The sequence below is a fragment of the Chrysochloris asiatica genome, unplaced genomic scaffold (assembly GCF_000296735.1).
Source record: "Chrysochloris asiatica unplaced genomic scaffold, ChrAsi1.0 scaffold00072, whole genome shotgun sequence".
In the NCBI taxonomy this organism is placed as follows: domain Eukaryota; kingdom Metazoa; phylum Chordata; class Mammalia; order Afrosoricida; family Chrysochloridae; genus Chrysochloris; species Chrysochloris asiatica.
Window position 1 is genome coordinate 13,438,451 of NW_006408590.1, and position 23,284 is coordinate 13,461,734.

Here is a 23,284-nt window from a genome sequence, read left to right on the forward strand (position 1 = left end):
AACAACAATAAGTCTGCTTATGTGGAGGGTTGGGAGTGGGAAAGCATTAAGTAACAATGGGCCCAACTCTAAGTTCCAAATCATTTCCTAAGTGGCCACTATTCTTTGTAACCGTGTTTTGGAGGTGGGGGTGAGGGATGGCAGTGTTATTGGTAGAGAGTGGGACAAGAGAAAAGTTGGGTTTGTTTGTAATTGACAACCAATAAAGAATGATAATATCACCAACCTGGTGTGATCGACCATTGGGAGGGTTTGATTAGATGAGAGGACACATATAAAGCTGCTGGACTACCAAGAACACCAGCAGTTGTTATTTATAATAGCAAAAGGACTTGGTTTTTTTTTTTTTCTTTCCCACATATGCACTCATTGGTGCTAGAGATTGTGCACATAGTCGCTTTCATGCTGGTATGAGAAACCCTAAATTTATCTTTTTAAAGAAATCTGTTAGTTCTGCACCATTTCCCATTGCCTCAATGTTCTCTTTTGGAGTTGAGATCATGAAGTGCTTGAATTATATTGGGTGCCAGCACTAGTCAATTCAGCCAAACTGTGGCCTGGGTTTCCTTCTGGTTTGATGGATGGGGTGGCAGTTTCATATGACTCGTCTCCCTTTTTCGCTAAGGAATGTCTCACTGTTTTCTCCTGAGAGGTTGGCCTTCTGAGAGGACAAAAGCCTTCTTAAACTTGGAGGCATGAGTCTGGCACACAGATGACTGGAATTCTCCCTTGCCTTTTGGAAGGGGAAGATGGTTAGTCACTTGCACACTGGAACAGCCCAATTCTTACATTCTTTGTTCTCTTTCTACAGAACCAGCTTCTTGCAAAAGGACTGTTCTTTGTGGAGGAGAAGATTAAGCTGTGTGAAGGCAAGTACAAGTCAGCTGTCATAGAACAGGCCCTCTGTGACTCAGCCTTTGATGTTTGGACAGCTGGGATGCTTCTGCCTCTAAGTGGCAGGCTCCAAGTCAGTGAGTCATCTGGTACACTTCTGAACTAGGTGACAGCACTGGCATTTGACACAGCCATGCAAGTCGGAGCCGGGTTTAGAAGGATAAAGTGCATTGGGGTGGCTTCTTTGGGGAGACCATATTCTTAAGGGGGAGGGGTCTTTATGGGTAGCGTAGTGGTTACAAATCAGACTGCGAACCTTAAGGTCAGCAGTTCGAAACTACCAGCTGTTCCGTGGGAGAAAGATGAGGCTTTCTGCTCCTGTAAAGATTAACAGCCTCGGAAACCCTGTACAGGGTTGCTGTGGGTTGGAACCGACTGGACAGCACTTAACAACAACAACAACAACTGGTGGTTTCACTTGAAGGAGTTAAATGATACTGTAGGTCCGGTCCGGCTGCTCTCTCTGATCTGATGCTATACACTTACAGCCTTGTTGTTTGCCATTGGATGGATTCCAATTCACAGCAACCTTATAGCACAGAGCCTAGCTGCTGCTAGGGTTTCCAAGGCTTTAGTCTTCACAGGAACAGATTGCCATGTTTTCCTCCCAAGGAGCGACTGGTAGGCAACCACCAACCATTTAGCAGTTGAGTGCTTAACCACTACGCCACCGGGGATCTTTCCTGTGCATCTTTATCATACTTCATAAAGGACAGGAGTCATCATCCATTGGGGGGACACTACATCAATCAAGCACCCACTTAATGGGATGTGATTTGATAGGCAAACAGATGGAAAACCAGTGTGATTTCCCACTGCCTCACCGTTCCCTTTTCCAAGGGTGCCTGCAATGATTTATTCAGTCAAACTGTGGGTTGCTTTTCCCCTGGCTTGTCCCCTGGAGACTGAGATGGCACCAAAGGCAAGGACACACCTACCCCATTTTTTTTGCTAGGAACTTCTGTGAGCTATCACCAGTCTGGGCCCCAACCTTAGCATGCCACCTGCTTGTTGGATGGCTTTTGGCACGTTTATTAACTTCTCTTAGCCTTAGTTAAGTAATAAAATGGAACCAGGAGTTGCAGGGCGGGCCAGGTGCCTGCTTGGGGTAGCACTATGCCTGGCGTGTATCAGCTATGCAGACTGGTTCCTTCTTTGTTTTTGTTTTGTTTTTTCTTTCTGGAGCCTTTTGACCTCTTCCTGATCTCTTACTTCAAGACCTAAACTTCTTGTGGTTGTAAGTGCCATCGAGTAGGTTCTGACTCATATAGAGACCTGTATTGGTTTTCCAAGGGGCGGCTGGTGGGTTTGAACCATCAACCTTGTGGTTTACAGTCTAGTGCTCATCCTACAGTACCACACCAGGAGCCCCTAAACTAATTAGGCTTCATATCCTCCCCTTTTTCTTCCCATTTCCCTGAGAGAAGGAATGTTGGTGTCTCGTGAGAGGGTCCTAGAAAGACTTAGTCGGAAGCAAAAGGAGAAGCTGACTATTAGAGAGCCTGATACACAGGAAGTGGTCACCAAACCACTGGAAGACCGGATGTTAGAAAATGAACCTCTGAATATCTCAGAGTTAGCTGGACCCCTTACTTCCCTAGAATATATCTATCCTGGGAGTCCTGGGGTGGCACTGTGGGTTAATGTGCTGACTGCAAAGTCAGTTTGAATTGCAAGGTCGCAGTTCAAGCTAACCAGCCGCTCCTCGGAAACCCTAAACAGGGTTGCTATAGATCAGAACTGATTTGGTGGCACTTAACAACAACAACATATCTATCCTGTGACAATTTCAATCTTATAAATAGCTACTTGGAGTCCTGGTGTGGCACTGTGGGTTAATGTGCTAGAATGCAAAGTTGGTTTGAACCTCAGTGTAGGTAGTTCAAGCTCACCAGCAGCTCCTAGGAAACCCTCTACAGGGTTGCTGTGGGTTAGAACCAACTGAAAGGCCATCTACAAGAAGAAATAACCACTTACCCCATGGTGTTATTTTTAAGTGGCCTGTTTGGACCAGGAATTAATGGCTCTTTTGCATTTTGCAGTGAAGTCAGTACACAGTGTGGAAGACAGCTGCTGCCTGGTTGAACTGCCAGAACCCACTGGGTCAATTCCAACTCACAGTGACCCTGTAGGAGAGAGCAGGACTGGGTTTCCAAGACTGAATGTTTACGGGAGCAGAAAGCCTTATATTTTTCCCACGGGGTGCCATGGTGGATTTAAACCACTGATCTTGTAGTGTGTAGCCCAGTACTTAACCTGTGGAGCCACTAGGGCTCCTCACTGCTTAGTAAAGGAAGAAGACTACAGTGGTGCCTGGTCACAGAATGTGTGTGTAAGTATTCAAGTCATGGGGGAGTGTTTCACTGCTTCTGGAAATGTGGCAAAGTAGCTTTATGAAAAAGATACAGAGTAAAACTGAAAATTCAGGTGCCCTTCAAAGAGGAAGCTGAGTGTCTCTCACTTAAGTGATAACAACACAGATAGACTCAGAGTGAAAACCCGCAGACGGAACCAGAAGGACGAACAAACTTCACCCAGGGAGTGACCACAGAAGCCGGGACAGGCTCTTCTCTCTGGGTCACTCAGCGCCCTTTCTGAAAGTGAAGGGCTTTCGCATTTTCTCCAGACCAGCTCTACTTTTTCACTTCAAGTATTAGCACTTCAAGCAAGAGTCCTTGTGGGAAAAAGGCTTCCCTTACTATAAAATGAAGTTTGAAGGTACCAGATACTTTCCAGCCTTCTATTGGTAGGCATGCATCCCTTTATTTTGCATTTGTGTGCATATATGGATGTCCCTGCCATATTGCTGCAGAAGGTACTGGTGGCAGCTTACATCTATTTGTTGTTCTCTTCTGACTTGGAGAATTCATGTTATGTTCAGTGATCTTTTTTCTAGAACATTACTGACCCTGCCTTTTAGGAAGATTCTTATACCTCTGGTGATCTAAACTGTTGTGGTCCAGTAGAGGACAGTGTTTATTGGGCCATCTTCTAGAACCTGCTATTCAACCCCTTCATCTTTGTAGGAACGAAATGCTTCACTTGTGGCTGGTTCTTGAAGTGACGTCACCTCCTGCCTTTAACTCCTTTTCGCCCCCAGAGCTACCTGTTTTATTAGCCTGTGTCTGTCTGAATTCTATGAACACTTTCCAAAACCTCTATTACTCTTGGAAGTTTGCAGTCAGCAATTAGACCAGCTTCCCAGGAGACGCCTTACCGCTGCTGGGGTGAAGATGACCTCAGGTGCGGGTGAACTTTGCTTCTGGATGGGGAACAGGGTACAGGTAGTCACTGCTAATAATAACCCACTGTGTCGCCTCCTTCAGGAAGGTCTCACTAACCTCCATTATAAAAAGTTTAGGATAAAGTTATCAACAAAAGGAGCTTTTGAAAAGAAAAGGTATTTTCTTTTTTTTTTTGTTTTCCTTTTGGGGAATACTGTCCAGATATTGCGCTTCTTTTTCGTTTTAGGAAGCAGGAGAGCCATCCTTTGGGTTCCTCTGGCCCCATCCTGCAGGAGCCTAGTATAGCCTCCATTTGAAAAGCAGATGGTGATTGGTTGATTGATTCAACTTTATTGGTAGCATAGTGGTTATGAATCGGGCTGCAAACCGCAAGGTCAGCAGTTCAAAACTACCAGCTGTTCCGGCTAAGAAAGATGAGGCTTTCTGCTCCTGTAAAGATTTATAGCCTCAGAAACCCTGTACAGGGTTGCTATGAGTCGGAACTGACTCCACAGCACACAACAACAACAACTATGTGTCAGTACTTTGCTAAGACCTGGAGACACAGCAGGAACCAAAACCATCTGAGGATGATAGACCCTTGTAGAGCTCACATGCTGGTACTGGAGACAGATGTCAATCAAATCATTACCAAATATCAAACTACAATTGGGACAAGCACTAAGAACAAAGTCTATAATAGCGGAATTTTGACCTAGTGGGGAAGACTTTCCTGCAGAAATCAGAAAGATCCACAGCAGCAGACGAGGCAACCAAGGGAGGCAAAGAGCAGTCTAGGCAGAGGAACTAGCATGTGCAAATGTCCTGTGGCATGAGGAAGCAGAGTGAGTGGCATGGCAGGAATATAATCCACATGGTGAATAGGCCAAAAATGTAGGTAGATACAGGAGAAGATGAAGACGTTGGAGGAGTCATGGTCCCCACAGCCTGGAAGAGTCTGTTGTAGAGAATTTCTGGATCCTAAGAGCAGAGGGAAATGTTCAAGCTACTGTGTCGTCTTCCATCTTGTCCCATGCATAGGCTACTAAATGGGAGCTCCCTTCCACTCACCAGCCCTAGCATCTGCAGAAACCTATTCACTTGGTACTTGTCACTTATTCATTCAACAAAGGTCTTTAAAATTGATGTGTGTGGCAATATGCTAAGCACTAGGAATATAACGGTGACCACACCTGACAACCCAGGTGCTCTCTCCCACTCCCGCGGAGACAGTAGTGAGGAGGTGATTCCAACCAAGTGTGATTACTGCTTTGCCAGGAGTATTAAGAAGGCTCTGGATTTGCATTTTCCCCAGTGCATTTCACTCTGACCTCTCCCCAGCTGCATGTTTTTGGCCCTTCTAGTTACTAGTCAAGCCCTTGTTTTTTTTTCCTCCAGCCAGTTTTTATTGCCCATTAAATTAATAGACAGAAGATGCTAAATGAATCTTTCAAGATTTGTTCAGTGAAACTGGCAGTGTTTTGCTAAACGCATTGCCCAGTGTCTAATCTTGGCTGACCCAGTTTTGTGGCCTCTGAAGAGCAAAGATGATGCCCAATCAGCCCTGTTATCTAGGTCATTAGACAGCGCTTGCTGTGCAGGCTCCTGCAAGCGCCAGGTCTCTGGCACAACCTTCCAGGGGCACTGGGTGACCCTGTACATATGCTTGGGAGTGGTTCTTGGCCAGAGGTCAGGCTTCCTGATTCTAGGGGTGAGTGAGCACATGTCAGGAGGCAGTTTGTGTTCTGTGGTTGAGCTTTTCGGAGTATGCTGACCTCTTGGTGACTGCAAAACAGTGGATGGAGGTGACAGTTTCCAGGTCTTCTCTTCACCATCAATGGACAGCTCAAACCCAGAATGAAGCCATTGTTGCAGTGATTAAGAAACAAAGCACAAGGAGCTCTGGTAGTGTAGTGGTTACGAATTGGGCTGCGAGCCTCAAGGTCAGCAGTTCGAAACTACCAGCTACTCCGTGGGAGAAAGATGAGGCTTTCTGCTCCCGTAAAGATTTACAGCCTCAGAAATCCTATAGAGGGTCGCTATGAGTCGTAACCGACTCCACGGCACATAACAACAACAACATAGAGTCCTGGTGTGGTGCTATAAGATAAGCATTCCACCACAAGGTTGGTTTGAACCATAAGGTTGGCAGTTCAAACTCACCAGCTGCTCCTTGGCAGTCCTAATCCTATAGGGTCACTATGAGTTGGGATCAACTTGATGGCACTTGACAACAACCACATATGCAACTGTGCATACGAGCTCCCTGGATGGGTTATGAAATCCCAACCCTCACTGCCTTCTAGCTGTGTGACATTGGGCCAATTACTTAGCGTCTCTGAACCTGTAAAATGGGGATGATATTAAGTGCCATCGATTCGGTTTCTACTCAGAGAAACCTCTATAGGTTCTCAGAGAATGGCTGGTGGGTTTGAACTGCTGACCTTGAGGTTACTAGTTCAGTGTTTACCCTACAGTGCCACACTAGGGCTCAAAATGAAGCTAATAGCCTATTTTATAAAATATCTTATAGACAACTAGCTTAGCAAAGTACATGAAAATATAACTGCTCATGTGATTGTAGCAATTATTGTGATTTTTTTAATTTTCAAGTACTTTTTCTGGATTAGGGGATAGAAAGACAGTCTGCATATTTCCAGTTGAGTCTTTCTTCCTACTTGTATGCTTACTGTAATTGTCAATCAGGTGTCTCCTAAGAAACAGAGCCAGCAGGAAATGAGAGCGGAAGAGAGAGAACACCATTTTGGTACAAACTGTTAATGTACTGGCTGCTAACCAAAAGGTGCCTCGAAAGAAAGGCCTGGTGGTTTATTTCCTAAAAATCAGCCATTAAAAGCTCTGTGGAATGCAGCTCTATTCGGGCACACATGGGGTCACTACTTGTTGGAATTGGCTTAACTGGCTTTATATCTATAGATACTAGGGGGCTTCAGAAAGTCCATGGAAAGATGGAATGAAAAGATACTGGAAGTTTCCATGAACTTTTTGAAGTATACAGAAATAGGTGGATGAGTAGACTAGTTGGTTAGTTGGTGATTATGGGACTGGAAGTTCAAAATCTGTACGGCAGCCTAGACATTCAGGTAGGATATAATTTGAAAACTCCTTCCCTGAGGAATCAGTTTTTGTTCAACTAATTGAATGAATCCCACCACACTGTGTAATTGAATGAATCCCACCACACTGTGTAAAGCCCTGGTGTGCTGTTGTAGGAGAAGCACTGGACTGCTAACCACAAGATCGGCAGTTCAAACCTACCAACAGCTCCTTGGAAACCCCACACAGCATTGTTATGAGTGACTCGACACTACTTCACAACAACACCTACGTCTATGGGACTTTAACTGACTGTATGTGTTAACTACATCTACAGAATACCTTTCTAGAAACATCTAGACTAGTGTTTGACCAAACAACTGGGCACCATGGCCTAGCCAACATAAAATTAACCATCACCCTGTAAGTAATGCTTTTTAGATCAATTAACAGTATGAGCAAGCTCCTCCCCGCCTGTACAATCTTACTAGTGTAGTATGAGCTTAGATCTCGACATGAAGCATTGTGAGACTTTGGATACACAGTCTTAGCCTAGAAGACCTCCTCTTGTCCCTCCTCCCTCAGCTGCAAACTGTGTGGCATATGCAACTTTATATTTTAGATGAAACTCTCAGCCTCTCCTGCAAGGAATGACAAGTCGTTTTCTTTTCTTTCTCATCTTCTTCTCGCCCTCATGTAGGTGAAAATCGCATTGAGGTTCTGGCTGAAGTCTGGGACCACTTCTTCACTGAGACCCTCCCCACCCTGCAGGCAATATTTTATCCAGTTCAGGTCAGTTTCATTGGGGCCTCAACAATCTGTCTTATTGCTTGACCTTTGCAACCAGGGGACTTTGTGATAAATGGGGGACTATCTGGTAGTTGAGCCCTGGGAGTTGGCAAAGGACCTAGTGGGCTCTCTGGTCCTATGTTTAGCACTTAGACTCAAGCAAAGGGTGTCTATATAACTAGCAGTTTGTAGGCTCCTGTTACCCTCGTGGTTTGGAGCATGTCCTTATATTCTTAGAGTGGTTTTTTGTTTGTTTGTTTTTCTTACTTTACGGAAATAGCGAAGATGAGAGAGGGAGACTGCTTCTGTTCTTCCTTTTTTTTTTAAGCACAAATTTCCAGCAAGTTTCTCTTTGCTCCCAAACCGTGGGAAAGGAATAATGTTATGGAGTCATTCTTGCAGACATGAAGTCAACTGATGGGTAGAAAGAACACTAGACTAGGAAATGGAAGACTTGAGTCTTAAGATGTGGACAAAATGGTTTCCGTCCTCTGGGTATAGCTACACTGCATTTCCTGTAAAATGAGGACTTAAGAGTAAAAGTTCCATGACGTCTTGTTAGGCTTCCATGTTCTTCTTCCGTGACCTCAGCTCATTCTACCACAACACTTTTTGTGGTTGTTGTTCTGTTCATTTCTTCCACTTTTCTGGAGAGGCAAATATCAGGGCTAATTATTGTCAGGTCAGAGTCCTGGGTGGTGCTCGGTAAGCACTGGACTGCTAACTACAAGGTCAGCACTTCAAACCCACTAGCTGCTCCTCAGAAACCCTGTACAGGGTCAATGTGAGTCAGAACCACCTTGACGGCACGTAACTACCATTACCAGGTTAGAATAGCCACCTGCCAAGGGAGGTTGGATCACTTGCTAGAAAAGGCATCATGTTTGGTAAAGGGTGCACGAAAACAAGAGCAACACTCAAGTAAATGGGTGACAGGATAGCCTCAACAGTGGACTCAAACATACCCACGATCAAACACAGCAGTGAGTGTGAGGATGCCAAAGCACTGGGCAGTGGTTTGTCTGTTGTACACAGGGTTGCTATGAACCAGATCTGACTCAACATTACATTCTGTTGGACGTAAGGTCGCCGTGTGTCAGAGCTGAGTCGAGGGCAGCTAACACCAAAAAAGGGAGGTGTGCTTGGTTACTGGGCTTGGCTGCTAACCGAAACACTGAAGGTTGGAGTCCACAGTGAGGTGCCTACAATGAAAGCCTAGTGATTTTCTTCTGAAATATTAGCCCTTGAAAACCTTATGGAGTGCAGTTCTGCTGTCACATAGGGGGTCACTATGAGTTCAATCAGTGTGGCATCAGTTGTTCTTAACGGTGACATTCCTCCCCCAAATGCCTGGCTCTCTCACACACTGGTTCTGCAGTGTGATTGCTCTCATATACCACTCCCAATGGCTGCATATCTAAAAGGACTTTGTTAGAAGTGTGGTCTTGGGAAGCAGAACACTAACACTGCAATTAGTGATTGCTGTGACAATTAGTGATTGTGCAGGTAACACAAACCTGCCTACTAAAAGTGAAGAGGACCACAGCTAAGTATGGATCACATCATAGCATAAATAAAACAAAAAATCCTCACACCTGAACCAGTAAGCAACATCATGGTAAATGGAGAAAAGAATGGAGTTGCCAAGAATTTCATTTTATTTGGATTCACAGTCAGTTCCCATGAGTAAGCAGCAGTCAAGAAATCAAAGGATGTATTGCATTGGGCACATTTGCTTGCAAAAGACCTCATTAAAGTGTTGAAAAACAAAGATGTCACTTTGATGACTAAGGTGCACCTGACCCATAGTAGTTTCAGTCACCTCATATGCATGCAAACACTGTGACAAGAATAAGAAACACCAAAGAAAAGTGATGCCCTTGACTTATGGTGTTGAAGAATCTTGACTGGACTGTCAGAAGAATGCATAAATCTGTCTTGGAAGAAGTACAGCCAGAATACTCCCGAGAAGCGAGGATTTGAGACTTTGTCTCATGTACTTGGACATATGTATTACCAGGAGGGACCAGTTTCTAGAGAAGGGCATTATGCTTCATCAAGTAGAGGGTTAGTGATAAAGAGGAAAACCCTCAACCAGATGAAATGACACAGAGGCGGTGATAATAGGCTGGAACACAGCAATGAGTGTGAGGGTGACACAGGACAGGCAGTGTTTTGTTCTGTTGTGCACAGGGTTGCTATGAGTCAGAACCTGATGTACCAGCAGCTGCCAGCAACAGCAACAACAGGTATTATCATACCCTAGAGGGAAGGGCAGGTAGACTTTGTTTGGTCTGAACAGTGTTTTAAAGCAATTCGGAATTCCTTTAAATACATGTAAGATATTTAACAATTGGCAGCTGATGCCTAAAGATACCATTTCGTGGTGTAGGTCTGCCCCTAATGTGTCTTCATGAGAGAGAAAGAGAGAGAATACAAGCAGAAGTCTCTGGCCTGCAGCCCACCTCTCTTTTATCACCCCATCCTCAGTTCCATCCTACATGGCTGTAAGAGCTTTAATGGCCCCTACTGGGCAGTCTAAACCCCGTGTCCTCAAACCATCATCTTCCCTGCAATAGTAGTCAGACACCAGTAGGCTTTTTCTTAGGAAGACGGACCTGCTGAATAGGGTTGCCAGATTTAGCAAACAAAAATACAAGGTGCCTACTTAAATTTGAATTTCAGAGGCACACCAATAGGGACTTTTTTTTTTTTTTTAAGTAGTCAGTTAACTGGGTGGCCTATATTTTATCTGGGAGTATGTGTGAGCTACCTTGGTCTTCTCTTGGGGTCATATAGGCAGGGAATTCCAAGGCTGAGGTTTCCAGAATAGGTCTAGAATGGGGAGTGTGAGGTCTGAATAGGCATGTCTCTGTACAGTCAGGGAGGGCCAGGGGAACACTTCAAAGCTCAAAGGGAGGGAGGACTCCAGCTGTGTAGATCTAAGAATGGTTGCAGTCCTACTGCTTCTGAATAATAATGTGTTTCAGCATTAGTGGATGTAAGTCTTCTACTCCGATGGTCTCCCTTCTTCCTGCTTGAATTGTGCTTCTCTGCCCCAGTTTGTCTCATTTCCCACCTGACCAGCCTCTCCCTCTCCCTGACCACTTCTACTACCACGCGAGTGTGTTACCCATTTCCCATGACTCATCTGTCATTTTGCCACACTACTGTGGTTTGCATATTTCTATGATACTGGAAGCTATGCCAGCAGTATTTCAAATACCAGTAAGGTCACCCATGGTGGGCAGGTTTCAGCAGAACTTCCAAACTAAGACACAGTGGGCAGAAAGGCCGGGTTATCGACTTCTGAAAACCAGCCAATGAAAACCGTATAGAGCACAACATAGCCTCCTAGGTTGGAAGGCATGCAGCATTCACAGTGGCCCCAGCAGTCATTGTGAAAATGGTGCAGGACTGGGCAACGTGTTGTTCTGTTGTATGTGGGGTGGCCACAAGTTGGAGACAACTCATTGGTAGCTAACAACAGTGCCCGTTTCACACAGTTAGCTGAAATCGGGCATCGTTGTTAATGTGTGCCGTTGAGTCGATTCTGACTCACAGGGACCCTGGGCAGGGTTTCCAGAGTTGCTGGTGAGTTTGAATGGCTGGCCTTGCAGCTTGAATCGCCTTTGTGGTCCAGTGCGTATCTTAGGGGCTGTTGAGAGGAGATGGGATGACCCATAGCTCATGGGCATCAAGAGTTGTTGTGGTCACTCAGGAGGCAAACTGCGCCTCCTCCCTCTTCCTATCTGACCCAGGTTAACATGTTTTCGTTTCTATGATTGAATCTTTTAGCTTTTACTTGTTATTTGTACATAACCTGGGTAAGTGGATTACATTCTGAGTAGTAAAGTTAGACATTTTTTCTTTTTTCTAGAGGAAGGAGGTTGTGAGCAAACAGCCTGGTTTTACTATGGTTTTTTTCTTTCTTTCTCCAGCCTAAAACAACAGAGTAGCAGCCCGTTCTGGATTAGTATGAATTCCTTCTCTGATTCACTGTGGGCTGGAGGGATGACTAGGCCTGATGACAAGTCAGTGCCCTGGTTCACAGCTCCAAATAATCCTCTCAGAAAAGACTGTGTTTATATAGCATGCTGGTGTAAACTGAGTACCCTCTACCCTCCCATAAAACGACTTCCTGCCAGCCTGGGAGAGCAGGTCTTCATGGCTTTGGGGACCAGTAAGGGCTTCTCAAGATAAAGGCCTGAGCTGAGGTGGAATTAATGATGTGTGAGATTGGAGCCAGTTCTTAAGTAAATGGTTGTACCACATTATCATCCTGAACCCGAGTCCGCTTCCTTTTAATGCAGGCGGCAGTGAGCGCTATCTCACCATGCCCCTCTGGTTACTTATAAATCTAGCCGTTTCTCATGAGTGTGTTGTATTCAAGATTGAGTTCAGAAGCTCCGAAGGCAAAATGTTTCATCTTTTCCAGGGTAAATACTTTACCTATCCAAATGACTGGCACTGTTTCATGTGAAGGGGTGATGGTAGCAAGACAACATGGGGGAGGAGGTGGGGATGGGGCTGTAGGGCCCAAGAAGAACTCAATGTCATCTTTATGAGACCCAATGGTCAGCAATTATTTTACAATTAAGATGAGAAGATACGGGGCAAGGAAACTGGATTGCTGAAAATGGACTAACCTAAATGGAAATCACGAGGATGTTGATACATTATGAAGAATTCAACACCATCACCAAAAATTTGGCATACGAATTGTTGAATGGGAACTTAACTCTGCTTTGTAAACTTCCACTGAAAACACAATAAAATTAAAAAAGAAAATCAAAACTATAAAGAGAAGACAACAGTAATTCCGGGCATGAACCTGAGAGTTAGAGAGACCTGGATTCAAACCCTTCCTCCTCCTCTTGCTTGTTGGCTGCTGTCATGCCAGCCCCTGACTCCTGGTGACCCCAGGCACCACAGAGCTGAGCACTGTCTGGCTCTGAGCCATCCTCATGATTGGTGGGAGCTCCTACCGTTGTGATTCCTAAGACTTTCAGTGGCTGATTTTCAGAGTCATAGCAGTGTTTCCTGGTCCCCCTTGGTCTGGAAGCTCTATTGAAAACAAACTCCTGACAGATGGCAGTAGCAGCATTTGAGGTTGGTGGGAATCAAACCTGGCTCTGCTGTAGGGAAGGTAAGAATTCTACCAGTAAGCCCCCAGTGCTTGCCTCCATAACCTTGGAAATGTAAGCTTTTCCAAGCCTGAGTTTTCTTCTATAAAATAATAGTGCCTACTTCACAGGGCTGTTAAGAGTCAGTGAGGTAAAATACACAAACAACACATAGTTTAGCACTTGGCACTTGGTCTTTAAAAATAGTTGCTGTCATCATCAATGTCATTATTATTCTCTGTTCAATAAAAGGGTGGTGACATCCCAGCTGGTGCTCCACTTACTCCAGTCTGTTCTTCACATGTTTCGGCCTCAGCAGATGGATTTGGAATGGATGGCTCTTGAATGCTCACCATATGTCTGTGTTGATACAATGGAAGCATTGGGGCAGCCGCTTGGTGGTGCCTAAGCAGAGCAGGATTCAAGACATGAGGCTCAGCATTTCACGTCTCTCCATAGCTGAGTTGTATCTGTTGTCTGTACATGCCACCTTTGGTTTATCTACTCATCTGCTGATGGATTCTTAGGTGTGTTCACCTTCCGGTTATTGGGTACTTCGGTTGTTTGTACCTTTTGGCTATTGTGTATTATCTTAATCATCATACTTAAAACACCAGCCACTCAAGAGGTGTGAAGAAGTAGGCTCTCCTGTATTGCTGCTGGGAGTATAAAGTGATACAACCTTTTGGGAAGAAAAGTATGGCCGTGTCAATAAGACTTTTTGGAAGTATACTTTGATACAACAGTTTGGCTCTGAGGGAGTATAATATACTAGGTACTACTAGAAGTACCTAGAAAGACGTGGATGAAAATGATGATTACAATACGTAGGGGGGAAACGGAGGCACTTTGATTGAGTGATGGTTGGTTAAGTAAAGTAGAATAAAAGGGAGTTTCAAAAAATTTGTGGAAAGATTCTATTATCTTTCAATTCTATTTTTCCATGAATGTTTTGAAGCCCCCTCATCAGTTCACAGTTCAGCCTGACAGACAGATCCAGTCTATGCTGGTATGAAAAGATGCCTAAAATATAGTAAGTTTAACAAAAATGAGTTACAGAACAATAGGAAAAGTACAGTCTTTAATTGTGTTTTAAGGTTGAGTTGTAGTTATAATTTTACATATGTAAAAACATTCTGGAAGAATCTAGATATGAATAAAATCCTTTAAGAGTGTTCATCCATTTAGGTGACCAGCAAGCATATAAAAAAAATGCTGAGCATCATTATCCATTAGAGAGATGGAGACAAAACCACAATGAGTTATCTCTTCACTCCCACTGTGGCGGCTAAGATGAAAAATAAAAATCCAAAGAACAGAACCACAAAAAAACAAATTAAAATTGTTGAGAAGGATATGGGAAAACAGGAGCCCTTATCCATTGCTAGTGGGAATGCAAAATGGAACAGAATGTGGAAAAGTTTGGTATTTCCTTAGAAAGTTAAACGTTTTTAGGTGCTGTCAAGTCGGTTCTGACTCATATGGACCCTATGCACAACAGAACGAAACACTGCCAAGTCCTGCACCATCCTAATAATTATTGCTACACTTGAGCCCAATCCTGCTGCCACTGTGCCAATCCATTTCTTTTTTTTTTTTTTTGGGGGGGGGGTGTCTTCCTCTTTTTTGTTGACTGTCCACTTTACCAAGTATAATCTCCTTCTCCAGGGATTGGTTCCTCCTGATAACATGCATACAAAGAATACTGTTCAGCCATAGAGAGAAATGAAGGCCTGAAACTTGCTACAACATGGATGAAACTCAAAAGCCTTGTGCTCAGTGAAATAAGTCAATCACAAAATGACAAATATTGTATGCTCTTCCTTTTATGAAATAACAAGAATAGCCAAACACAAAGAGTCCAAAGTTTGTATCTCAGGGTGGAAAAGGTCAGGAGGAGGAAGAGCCATTGTTTACAAAGAGTGAATGTTTAGTGATGGTGAAGGGCCATGGGGCCATGGTTATGGGGGTAGTTGCATAAAGTGATTAATGTAACTGACACCATTAAATTGCACACCTGAAAAATGCAGAACTGGCAACAAAGAAATGAAAATATTTACTCACCTAGTAATGACGGAACCCCCCCCCCCCCACACACACACACACAAAGGTGTGGTTCTCCCTTGGAGGGAGAACGAGAGATTAGAGGGAAAGACTGCGATGTTCACCTCAAGCCCTTTTTCTGAACTGTGTTCAGCTTTTCCTATGAATAGCTTTTTTCTTATGTTTAAAATAAAAATTTAAAGTTATAGTATAAGCTAGTTAACAGTGTCTCTGTCTGAAGTGCAGTGCTGGGGAATGGAGGGTCCCTCCAGATGCCCTGGTGTCTTGTAGAGGATTCTTGGAAAGTCAGTTTTGTGAAGTATTTGGGGTAGAAGGTTCTAGAACTGGCATCTTCCTTTCCATTATAATTGCTCTAATATATATATCACATTTTTTTTTTCTTCCCCTCATTCCCTACCTCCTGTTGTTTAAATCAAACATTTCTATGTTATATCCCTTAACTTTTGGTTCACTGTTGTTAAGTGCCATTGAGTCGGTTCTGATCCTCACAGTCGTTGTTATGCCTGAGACCCATTGCTGCTGCCACTGGGCCAATTTATCTCCTTGGGGGTCTGCCTCGTTTTTGCTGGCCCTCCACTTTATCCAGCATGCTGTCCTTCTCCAGGGACTGATGGCTCCTGATAATATTTTTGAAGTATGAGAGAGGAGGTCTTGCCATTCTGGCTTCTAAGGAGCATTCCGGCTGTACATCTTACTACACAGATTTGATCTTTTGGAAGTCCATGCTACTTTGAATAGTCTCCTCCAATGTCATAAGTCAAATGCATCAATTCTTCTAGATCTTTCTTCTTCACTGATGTCTTTCACATATACATGAGGCTATTGAAAATAACTGTGCGTTGATCGTGAATCTAAGCAAAATGAAGTCTCTGACAACTTCAACCTTTTCTCCATTTGTCATGATGCTATTTATTGGTCCAGTGGTGAGAAATTTTGTTTTCTTTACATTGAGGTACAACCCATACAGAATACTGTGGTGTTTGATCTTCATCAGTAAGTATTTTAAGTCCTCAGCTTAGCAAGCAAGGCTGTATCTCCTGCATAAGTTTTTCCCATCCTGATGCTACTTTCGTCTTCATATAATCCAGCTTCTCACATTATTTTTTCAGCACATAAACTGAATAAGTATGGTAAAAGAATACAACCCTTGCACACACCTTTTCGGACTTTAAACCATTCAGTGTCTACTTGTTCTATCCAAACAACTGCATCTTGGTCTATGTACAGGTTCCTCATGAGTACAGTTTAGTTTTCTGGAATACTCATTCTTCACAATGTTACCCTTAGCTCCTTTGTGTAGTATATGAGAGGCTTCAAAAAGCTCATGGAAAAAAATCCATTATTTTTTCATTCCATTTTCCACAAACTTTCTATAGCCATCTCCTATGTGTACATGCAAAGAGTGGTCTGGGAAATCAGTCCTCTTTTTTTCTTTCTGTCCTGGGGTGGTTTGGGAGCTCTATAATCATACAGTTTGGCTTTGGAAGTCAACTCCTCTCTTAGTAAATTTTTCAAATCTCTGGGCCTTTTAATTTGAATACAATTCATCTGTGAAATGGGTTTCATAATACCTATGTTAAAAAGGATGCACTTCGATGTAAAAAAAAAAAACAACAAAAACAAATCTCCTCACAACTGGACCAATAAATAACATCATGATAAATGTAGAAAATATTGAACATCAAAGACTTCATTTTGCTTGGAATCACAACCAACCCTCATGGAAACAGCAGTCACAAAATCCAATGACACACTGCATTAAGTAAAGCGGTCTGCACAAGACCGCTTTAATGTATTCAAAGGCCAAGATGTCAATTTGAGGACTATGGTTCATCTGACTGGAGCCATAGTATTTTCAGTTGCCTCATGTGCATGTGAAAGTTGGACGATGAATAAGGAAGACCACAAAAGAATCAATGCATTTGAATTCTGGAATTGGAGAAGAATATTGATAGTACCATGGACTGCCAGAAGAAAAATCAAATCAGTGTTAGAAGAAGTACAGCCAGAGTGTTCATTAGAAACCAGGATGACAGAACTTCCACTCTCATACTTTGTACTTGTTAACAGGAGACACCAGTCCCTGGAGAAGGACATCATGCTTGGTAAAGTGGAGGGCTAGTGCAAAAGAGAAAGACCCCAATCAGATGGATTGACCAAGTCTCAGCAACAATTTGCTTAACATCGATTGTGAGGCTGGTGCAGGACCAGGCGGTGTTTTGTTTTGTTTTGTTTTGCATCAGGTCACTAGGAGTCTGAACCGACTTGATGGCACCTAACAACAACAATGTCAAAGGATGGTTGTAGGGATTAAGCATGTATTTACATCTCAGATATTTAGAACCATGCCTAGGACATAGTTACAGCTCAGTAAGTGTCAGCTGTGATGGTTGACATTGTTCTTTTCATCTTGTGTCCCACCCCCACAGTTGAATAAGTTCCTTTTCTTCTACCTTCTCAATATATAACAGGGGCGAAGTTTTCCTCTTTTGCCTGGTATATGGTAAGGGCTCAAATCTCTAATGAAGCTGAGAAAGCACTGTGAATGTTAGGCACTGTTGTTTCTCCCTGGTTTTACTCTCTTCTTCCTGCTTGAGACACCGTGGCCCAATTATGTGTCTTGCATCATCTTCTGGTCACTTAGAAAAGTTAAGTCATGCTTTATCTGACAACAGCTTTCCCTGAAGAGGACACGGACTGGGTCTTCTCTTTTGACAAGTCCACTGGGGTCTGCAGAGGTCCTATCCTGGATGCTCTGAACCCCGTGGGGTTGGTGGCAAATCCAGCAAGTTCTCACCTCCTGGTCCTCCCACCTCCCCCTCTCCAGGGCCAGGAGCTGACCATCCGCCAGATCTCCCTGCTGGGCTTCCGAGACCTGGTCCTGCTGAAGGTGAAGCTGGGAGACTTGCTGCTGTTGGCCCCATCCAAGCTGCCCTCATCCATTGTCCAGATGTTACTCATTCTGCAGGTGAGGACCTGCGGTGGATGTGGCTGCATATGTGGTCCCAAGGCCAAGGGAGGGAGGGGACTGCCACTGTAAGATGTAGGGGGGAGGGGAACAAGTGACCAGAGTGTTGGGAGCTACCTTTGCATAGTTTATTCTTAAGTTCATGTGTCTCTGTTCCTTGTTCATTTGTCCATTTGCTGTCCATACTTTGAGAACCTTGTTGGTCCCTGGTACAGTGCTCGGTGCTGAGACCACAGCAGGATGGGAAAGAAGCATAGTCCTGTCATTCGGGAAGTGGACACTCTTTCCCTCTCCAGTTTGGTCAGGGAACAACAAAAAGTCCACTTCTAGCTCAAGGCAGAGCGGACCGGAGGCTCACTGGGAGGTTGCTGGGGCAGATGGACTTCACGAGGGATGGCATCCAGAAGCGTGACAATGTCACACAGCAAAACCAGCAGGCTTTCTCTGTTTACTGGTCTCTACTTGTATCTGTCTGCCTTCTTTCTGTCTGTCGCTTCCTCTCCTGGTCTTGCCTGGCCATTCTTAAGACTTCATCTCTCTCTCTGCAGAATTGCATTCCATGCTTTAGTTCGTACTTGATTGCACGTAGCATCCCATAGCGCATGTGCTTGTACCTTTTCCACTAAAACTGTCTGGATGCTCACCTGTTGTTAAGTGCCATTAAGCACATTCCAATCCTCGCGACCCTGGATAGGGTTTTCAAGGAGCGACTGGTGGGTTTGAACTGACAGCCTTGTGGTTAGCAATCCAGTGCTTATCCTACAGCACCACACCAGGACTCTGGATGATTTCCTATCTCTCTCAGTTCCAGTAGGAACACAAGCTACCATGGATTGGTTTCTGGCTATAAGCCAGGTACAGTTCAGAGACTCTAAGTGTATTTGATGAATCAAATCATCCAACCGACTGCGTCTGGAGCTCTGGGTTCATGCGTCAGACTGCAAACCTCTTGACCTGCAAGGTTGGCGGTTCAAGCTCACCAGCTGCTCCTCGGAAACCCTATACAGGGTCGCTATGGGTCAGAACTGACTCGACGGCACTTACCAACAACTGCCGTATAGGTTGGCATTATTCCATTTTACAGATGAGGAAACTGAAACTGAGGAAGTTTACGTGCTTGCCACATTGCTCATTAGTACGTGGTAGAGAACATTCTACTTCCCCAGCTTGAGCTAGGCGACTCCCGCCCCCCCCCCCCCCAATCAGCTATGACTTTGAGTGGGATCACGTAGCATAAACACATACTCAGCAATGCCAAGTTCTCAGAGAACAGGTCTGTCAGCTAAGCAGACCCCCAGAAGATGGTCCCTCAGCTCTGCTCCCAGCTCTAGCAAAATGGTGCAGCATCAGGGATGAAGGTTCCATCCTTGCGCAGGATGGTGCTAAGCCCGTGCCATCCTCACAAAGGGATGGGATGCCAGGCTTGGGGCTCTGATGCCCCAACCTCTGCTCTTCTCTTCTGGTTCTCTGAGCTTGCCTGATGTTCTGGAGAGCCTCCCCGTTTCCTGAGGTCGTGGAGGGGGGTGTCCAGTCGACGAGGGTAGGTATCGCTGGTGGAACGTCAGGTCAAGAATGTCCAGGGAAGGGGACACGGGGGGCAGGCGGCGGGGGAGACAGGTGTGCAGCAACTAGAGGCTGCCTCTTGACTAAGAGTTTAGAAAAGGAGCTGTTCAGGACTCTGATAGGAGGACTGGGCTTCCACACCCCCATTTGTAGTATTTGAGAGATGTGAGATGATGCCTTTGGGAGAGTTGGTTTGAAAGGAGGAGTGACCCAGTCTCACAGATGAGCACAATCACCTCCTGATATGGGGCGTAGGAAGACCTTCTTACACTTGCCACCTGCCGATCTTTGTATGAGATGCATGCTATACTATTGAAAAAACTGGCACCAAGCCATCTCTCCATCCACACACTCAACTTCTCATCTGGGTTTAATAACTGATCACACCGGCCATACAGAACTCAGAGATAGTCCTCACAGTTATGGGGTTTTCTAGGGATGTTAACAGACTGCAGTTCAGGGGCAGAAATGTCCAGGCCACAGTTCAGTGTCTCCTCAGCCATGTCCACAGGCAGGCCTCTCTGCCTGGCCACAAAACTCTTTGAGGCTGCTGATCAGTGCTCAAAGCCACTCTGCTCTGCTATACGCCTTAGTCCAATGGCTCTCCACTTAGCTGTGTGGGCCGGCAAACCTAGCTCCCCCAATCCTGTGCCTGGAGGTGCACTTCATTCTCAAGGAAGCCACCTGTCCAGAGTCACTCAGCTTCATTTGCTCTGTGGACTGGGAAGCCCACCACTCTGCCTGCTGCTCTGACTCTTGGTTCTGCTGCTGCTGCTCCTCGGATGCCACAGCTCTGTGTCCCTGGGTGAGGAGTCTCAATGTGCAGAGATCTCAGGGTCCAAGGGATGTGCTCCACTCCTTGCACTTCATTGATGGTAGTGAGATCTCCACTCCAGCTGTTTCATTTTACACCCGTGCTAGCGTTTCAAGTTTTTACACTGATAATTAACTCAGTGAACATCCACGTCATCCTACCAGTGTCTTCTCCCACCTTCTCTTCCACAGATGCAGCAGGAAAAGAGCCATTTGGTGGGAGTTACAAAGACTAAGGCTAGAAGAGACACATTAAACCATTCAGTACACCACAGATATATACTACAACCAGCAGCCATCAAACCAAGTGCAGCTCCTGCTGAAGCCATATGTATCGGCACAGAGCTGTGTTCCACAGGAACACATAGATTGCCAGTCTTTTCTTCCAAAGCACCTCTGTGTGGACTCAAACCTCCAACCTTTGGTTAGCAGCCAAGCATGTGGTCTGTTCGTTCCACCCAGGGTCTCTGCTTACACACTGGAGGAGGATCATCAGGATTTTCTGACTAACTGCCAAGCTGGTTGTTGACTTGTCTGTTTTGGATGTTCATTTTCAGAGTGTTCACGAGCCCACAGGCCCAAGTGAGAGTTACTTGCAGCTGGAGGAGTTGGTGAAGCAAGTCGTCTCTCCTTTCCTCGGCCTCAGTGAGGGCCAGGGCTTCTCGGGCCTCACATGCACTCTGGGTAAGAAGCCCTGTCTCATGCTGCCAGGACCCTTCTAGATAATAATGATCCCAGATATGCCCGTTTTACTGAGCACCAGGGATGCGCAAACCCTTTGCTTCTGGTATGGGGCCATCTGAAATCTGTGCATTTTAATCTCTCCTGGTTCTGCCTGTGTTCCTGTAGTGCGTCTCCTGGGGATTTACCCCTCAAGGACCAGAACCGTGCTTCTTGGCAGTGCTCATCTGATGGGCATCTTTGAGCAGTGGCTTTGATATGGTGTGTGTGTCTGTGGGCTTTTCCTGCACCCAGTATCAGAGACTTCCCTACCTGCAGCCCTGTCTCACTGGAGTGGGAACCCTGCGGCTAGTAGACGTCCCTCACTCTCAGAAGCAGGGGGGAAGGTGAGGCCAGTCCAGGCTTGGGGTGAGTGTGACCACGTGGTGGTACTTCGCTGCTGCCCCTGCTCCATTTCTGTGGGTTTGGCTAGGGTCTTGGGGACAACTCTTGTTGGGGGTTTCCTTGCTAGTGAGTACCAGGCACTGTACGAGGCTTCCTGGAGAATCTAAAGATGAACCAGACCTGCTCCTTCTCTCAGTGAGACCCTCCCAGGCCTGCCTGCGGTCTGTTTCCGGGGTGTGGGGGGTGTTGAGAGCGGTTGCTTTCCTGTTGCTCATGACACTGCCCCCCTCGCTGCTCCCCACCACTGCATCCCACAGGGGCTGGGATAGGGTGCGTGTGGGGGAGAGTTTGGCCTTGTGGGGGTAGTGACGATGAGGACTAGGTGCCAAGGGGGGTGGGCATTAGCGGTGGCCCATGGAAAACCCCTCTTGCCCAGGGGAAGGGCTGTCCTATGGCCACTGTAACAAGGTACTACACCAAGTACCTGTGGTTTATGTCAGTAGAAATGTATTATCTTACAGTTCTGGAAGGCAGTCGTCAGAAATCGGCTTCTGTGTGTGGTAACTCCTTGAAGGTTCTTAAGAAGAATCTGTTCCATGCGTCTTTCCTGGTTTCCGGTGATGACCAGAGACCCTTGGCCATTCCCTGTCTTGTCGGTGTGTCACCTCACATCTCTGCGTCTGTCTTCACATGCCGTCTTCCTTCTGCGTTTCTCTGTTTCTGCACCTCTCCTTCTCCAGGATACCACTTGTAGTAGATTAGAATCCCATACTACCCAGTGTGGCCTCATGCTAAGTGAACTGAGAACATCTTCAAAGACAGTGTTTCTAACAGAGTCATCGTCAGAGGGACTGGGGGGGGTGGTTTAGGAATCAATATATCTTTGTGGGGGACAACATTTCAATCCATAATATTGGGAGAAAGACCATAAAATAAGGCTGATTATAAAAGGCATTCCTCAGTTATGCTCTGAAATGTAAGCCCCCAACATGCAAGAGTTTGTTCATCATTCTATCCCCAGTAGCTGGAATGGTGGTTGGCACATAATCTGCACTGTAATATTTGCTAGATGGGTGGCAGGCAAGTGTAGCCCAAGACCAGGGAGGCTAACCCCACAGAGAGGTGCAGAGACAGAAATGGATTCCTCACATTTGGACCCCATCATCCCATCTTCTCAAAGAAAAGGACAGTGTCCTTTGAGAAATTCTACCACGATTACCTCTTTGGACTCCCCCCAAAACTGTTGCCATAACCTTGAGTTGACCTCTCTGCCTTGAATGTAGCTGGTCCAACAGATGCCCTTGGAAGCCACTGTTTGACTGGACCTTTTTGTGTGTTTTTTTCGGAAACGACCCTAACAAAACTAAGACAAGTGTAATACTGAGAGAGCTTGTTTGAGCCGTTCACTCACCTCAGAGATGTGTTTAAACACTCTTAGTTTAGAATACACTGGTGCATGTCTGAACGACACCATAGTAACAATACTTGTTGACTTAAGCTCCTATTAATGGAAGGTGAGTCTATTACAGTAGCTGTAAGGTGATTTATATTATGTTACATTAAATTACATGGACAAGGATTGTTAAGTGCCATCATGTGGGTTCCGACTCATAGCGACCCTGTATAGGGCTTCTGAGGAGTGGCTGGTCTCATAGTTCACACTGACCTTGTGGGCCTGTGTTTACCCTACAGCGCCACACCAGGACTCCTCTACAAGGACT

At 45.3% G+C, this 23,284-nt stretch overlaps 1 protein-coding gene across 1 annotated transcript in view; it reads left to right on the forward strand.

Annotated features, from left to right (window-relative positions):
* Positions 1-23,284, forward strand: part of PRR5L (proline rich 5 like) — a 98,033-nt gene that overhangs the window by 49,889 nt on the left and 24,860 nt on the right. The window contains exons 4-7 of the mRNA XM_006864898.1: positions 812-869; positions 7,876-7,967; positions 17,982-18,122; positions 21,056-21,182. Coding sequence (XP_006864960.1) covers positions 812-869; positions 7,876-7,967; positions 17,982-18,122; positions 21,056-21,182 — 418 coding nt within the window. The remainder of the gene's footprint in view (positions 1-811; positions 870-7,875; positions 7,968-17,981; positions 18,123-21,055; positions 21,183-23,284) is intronic.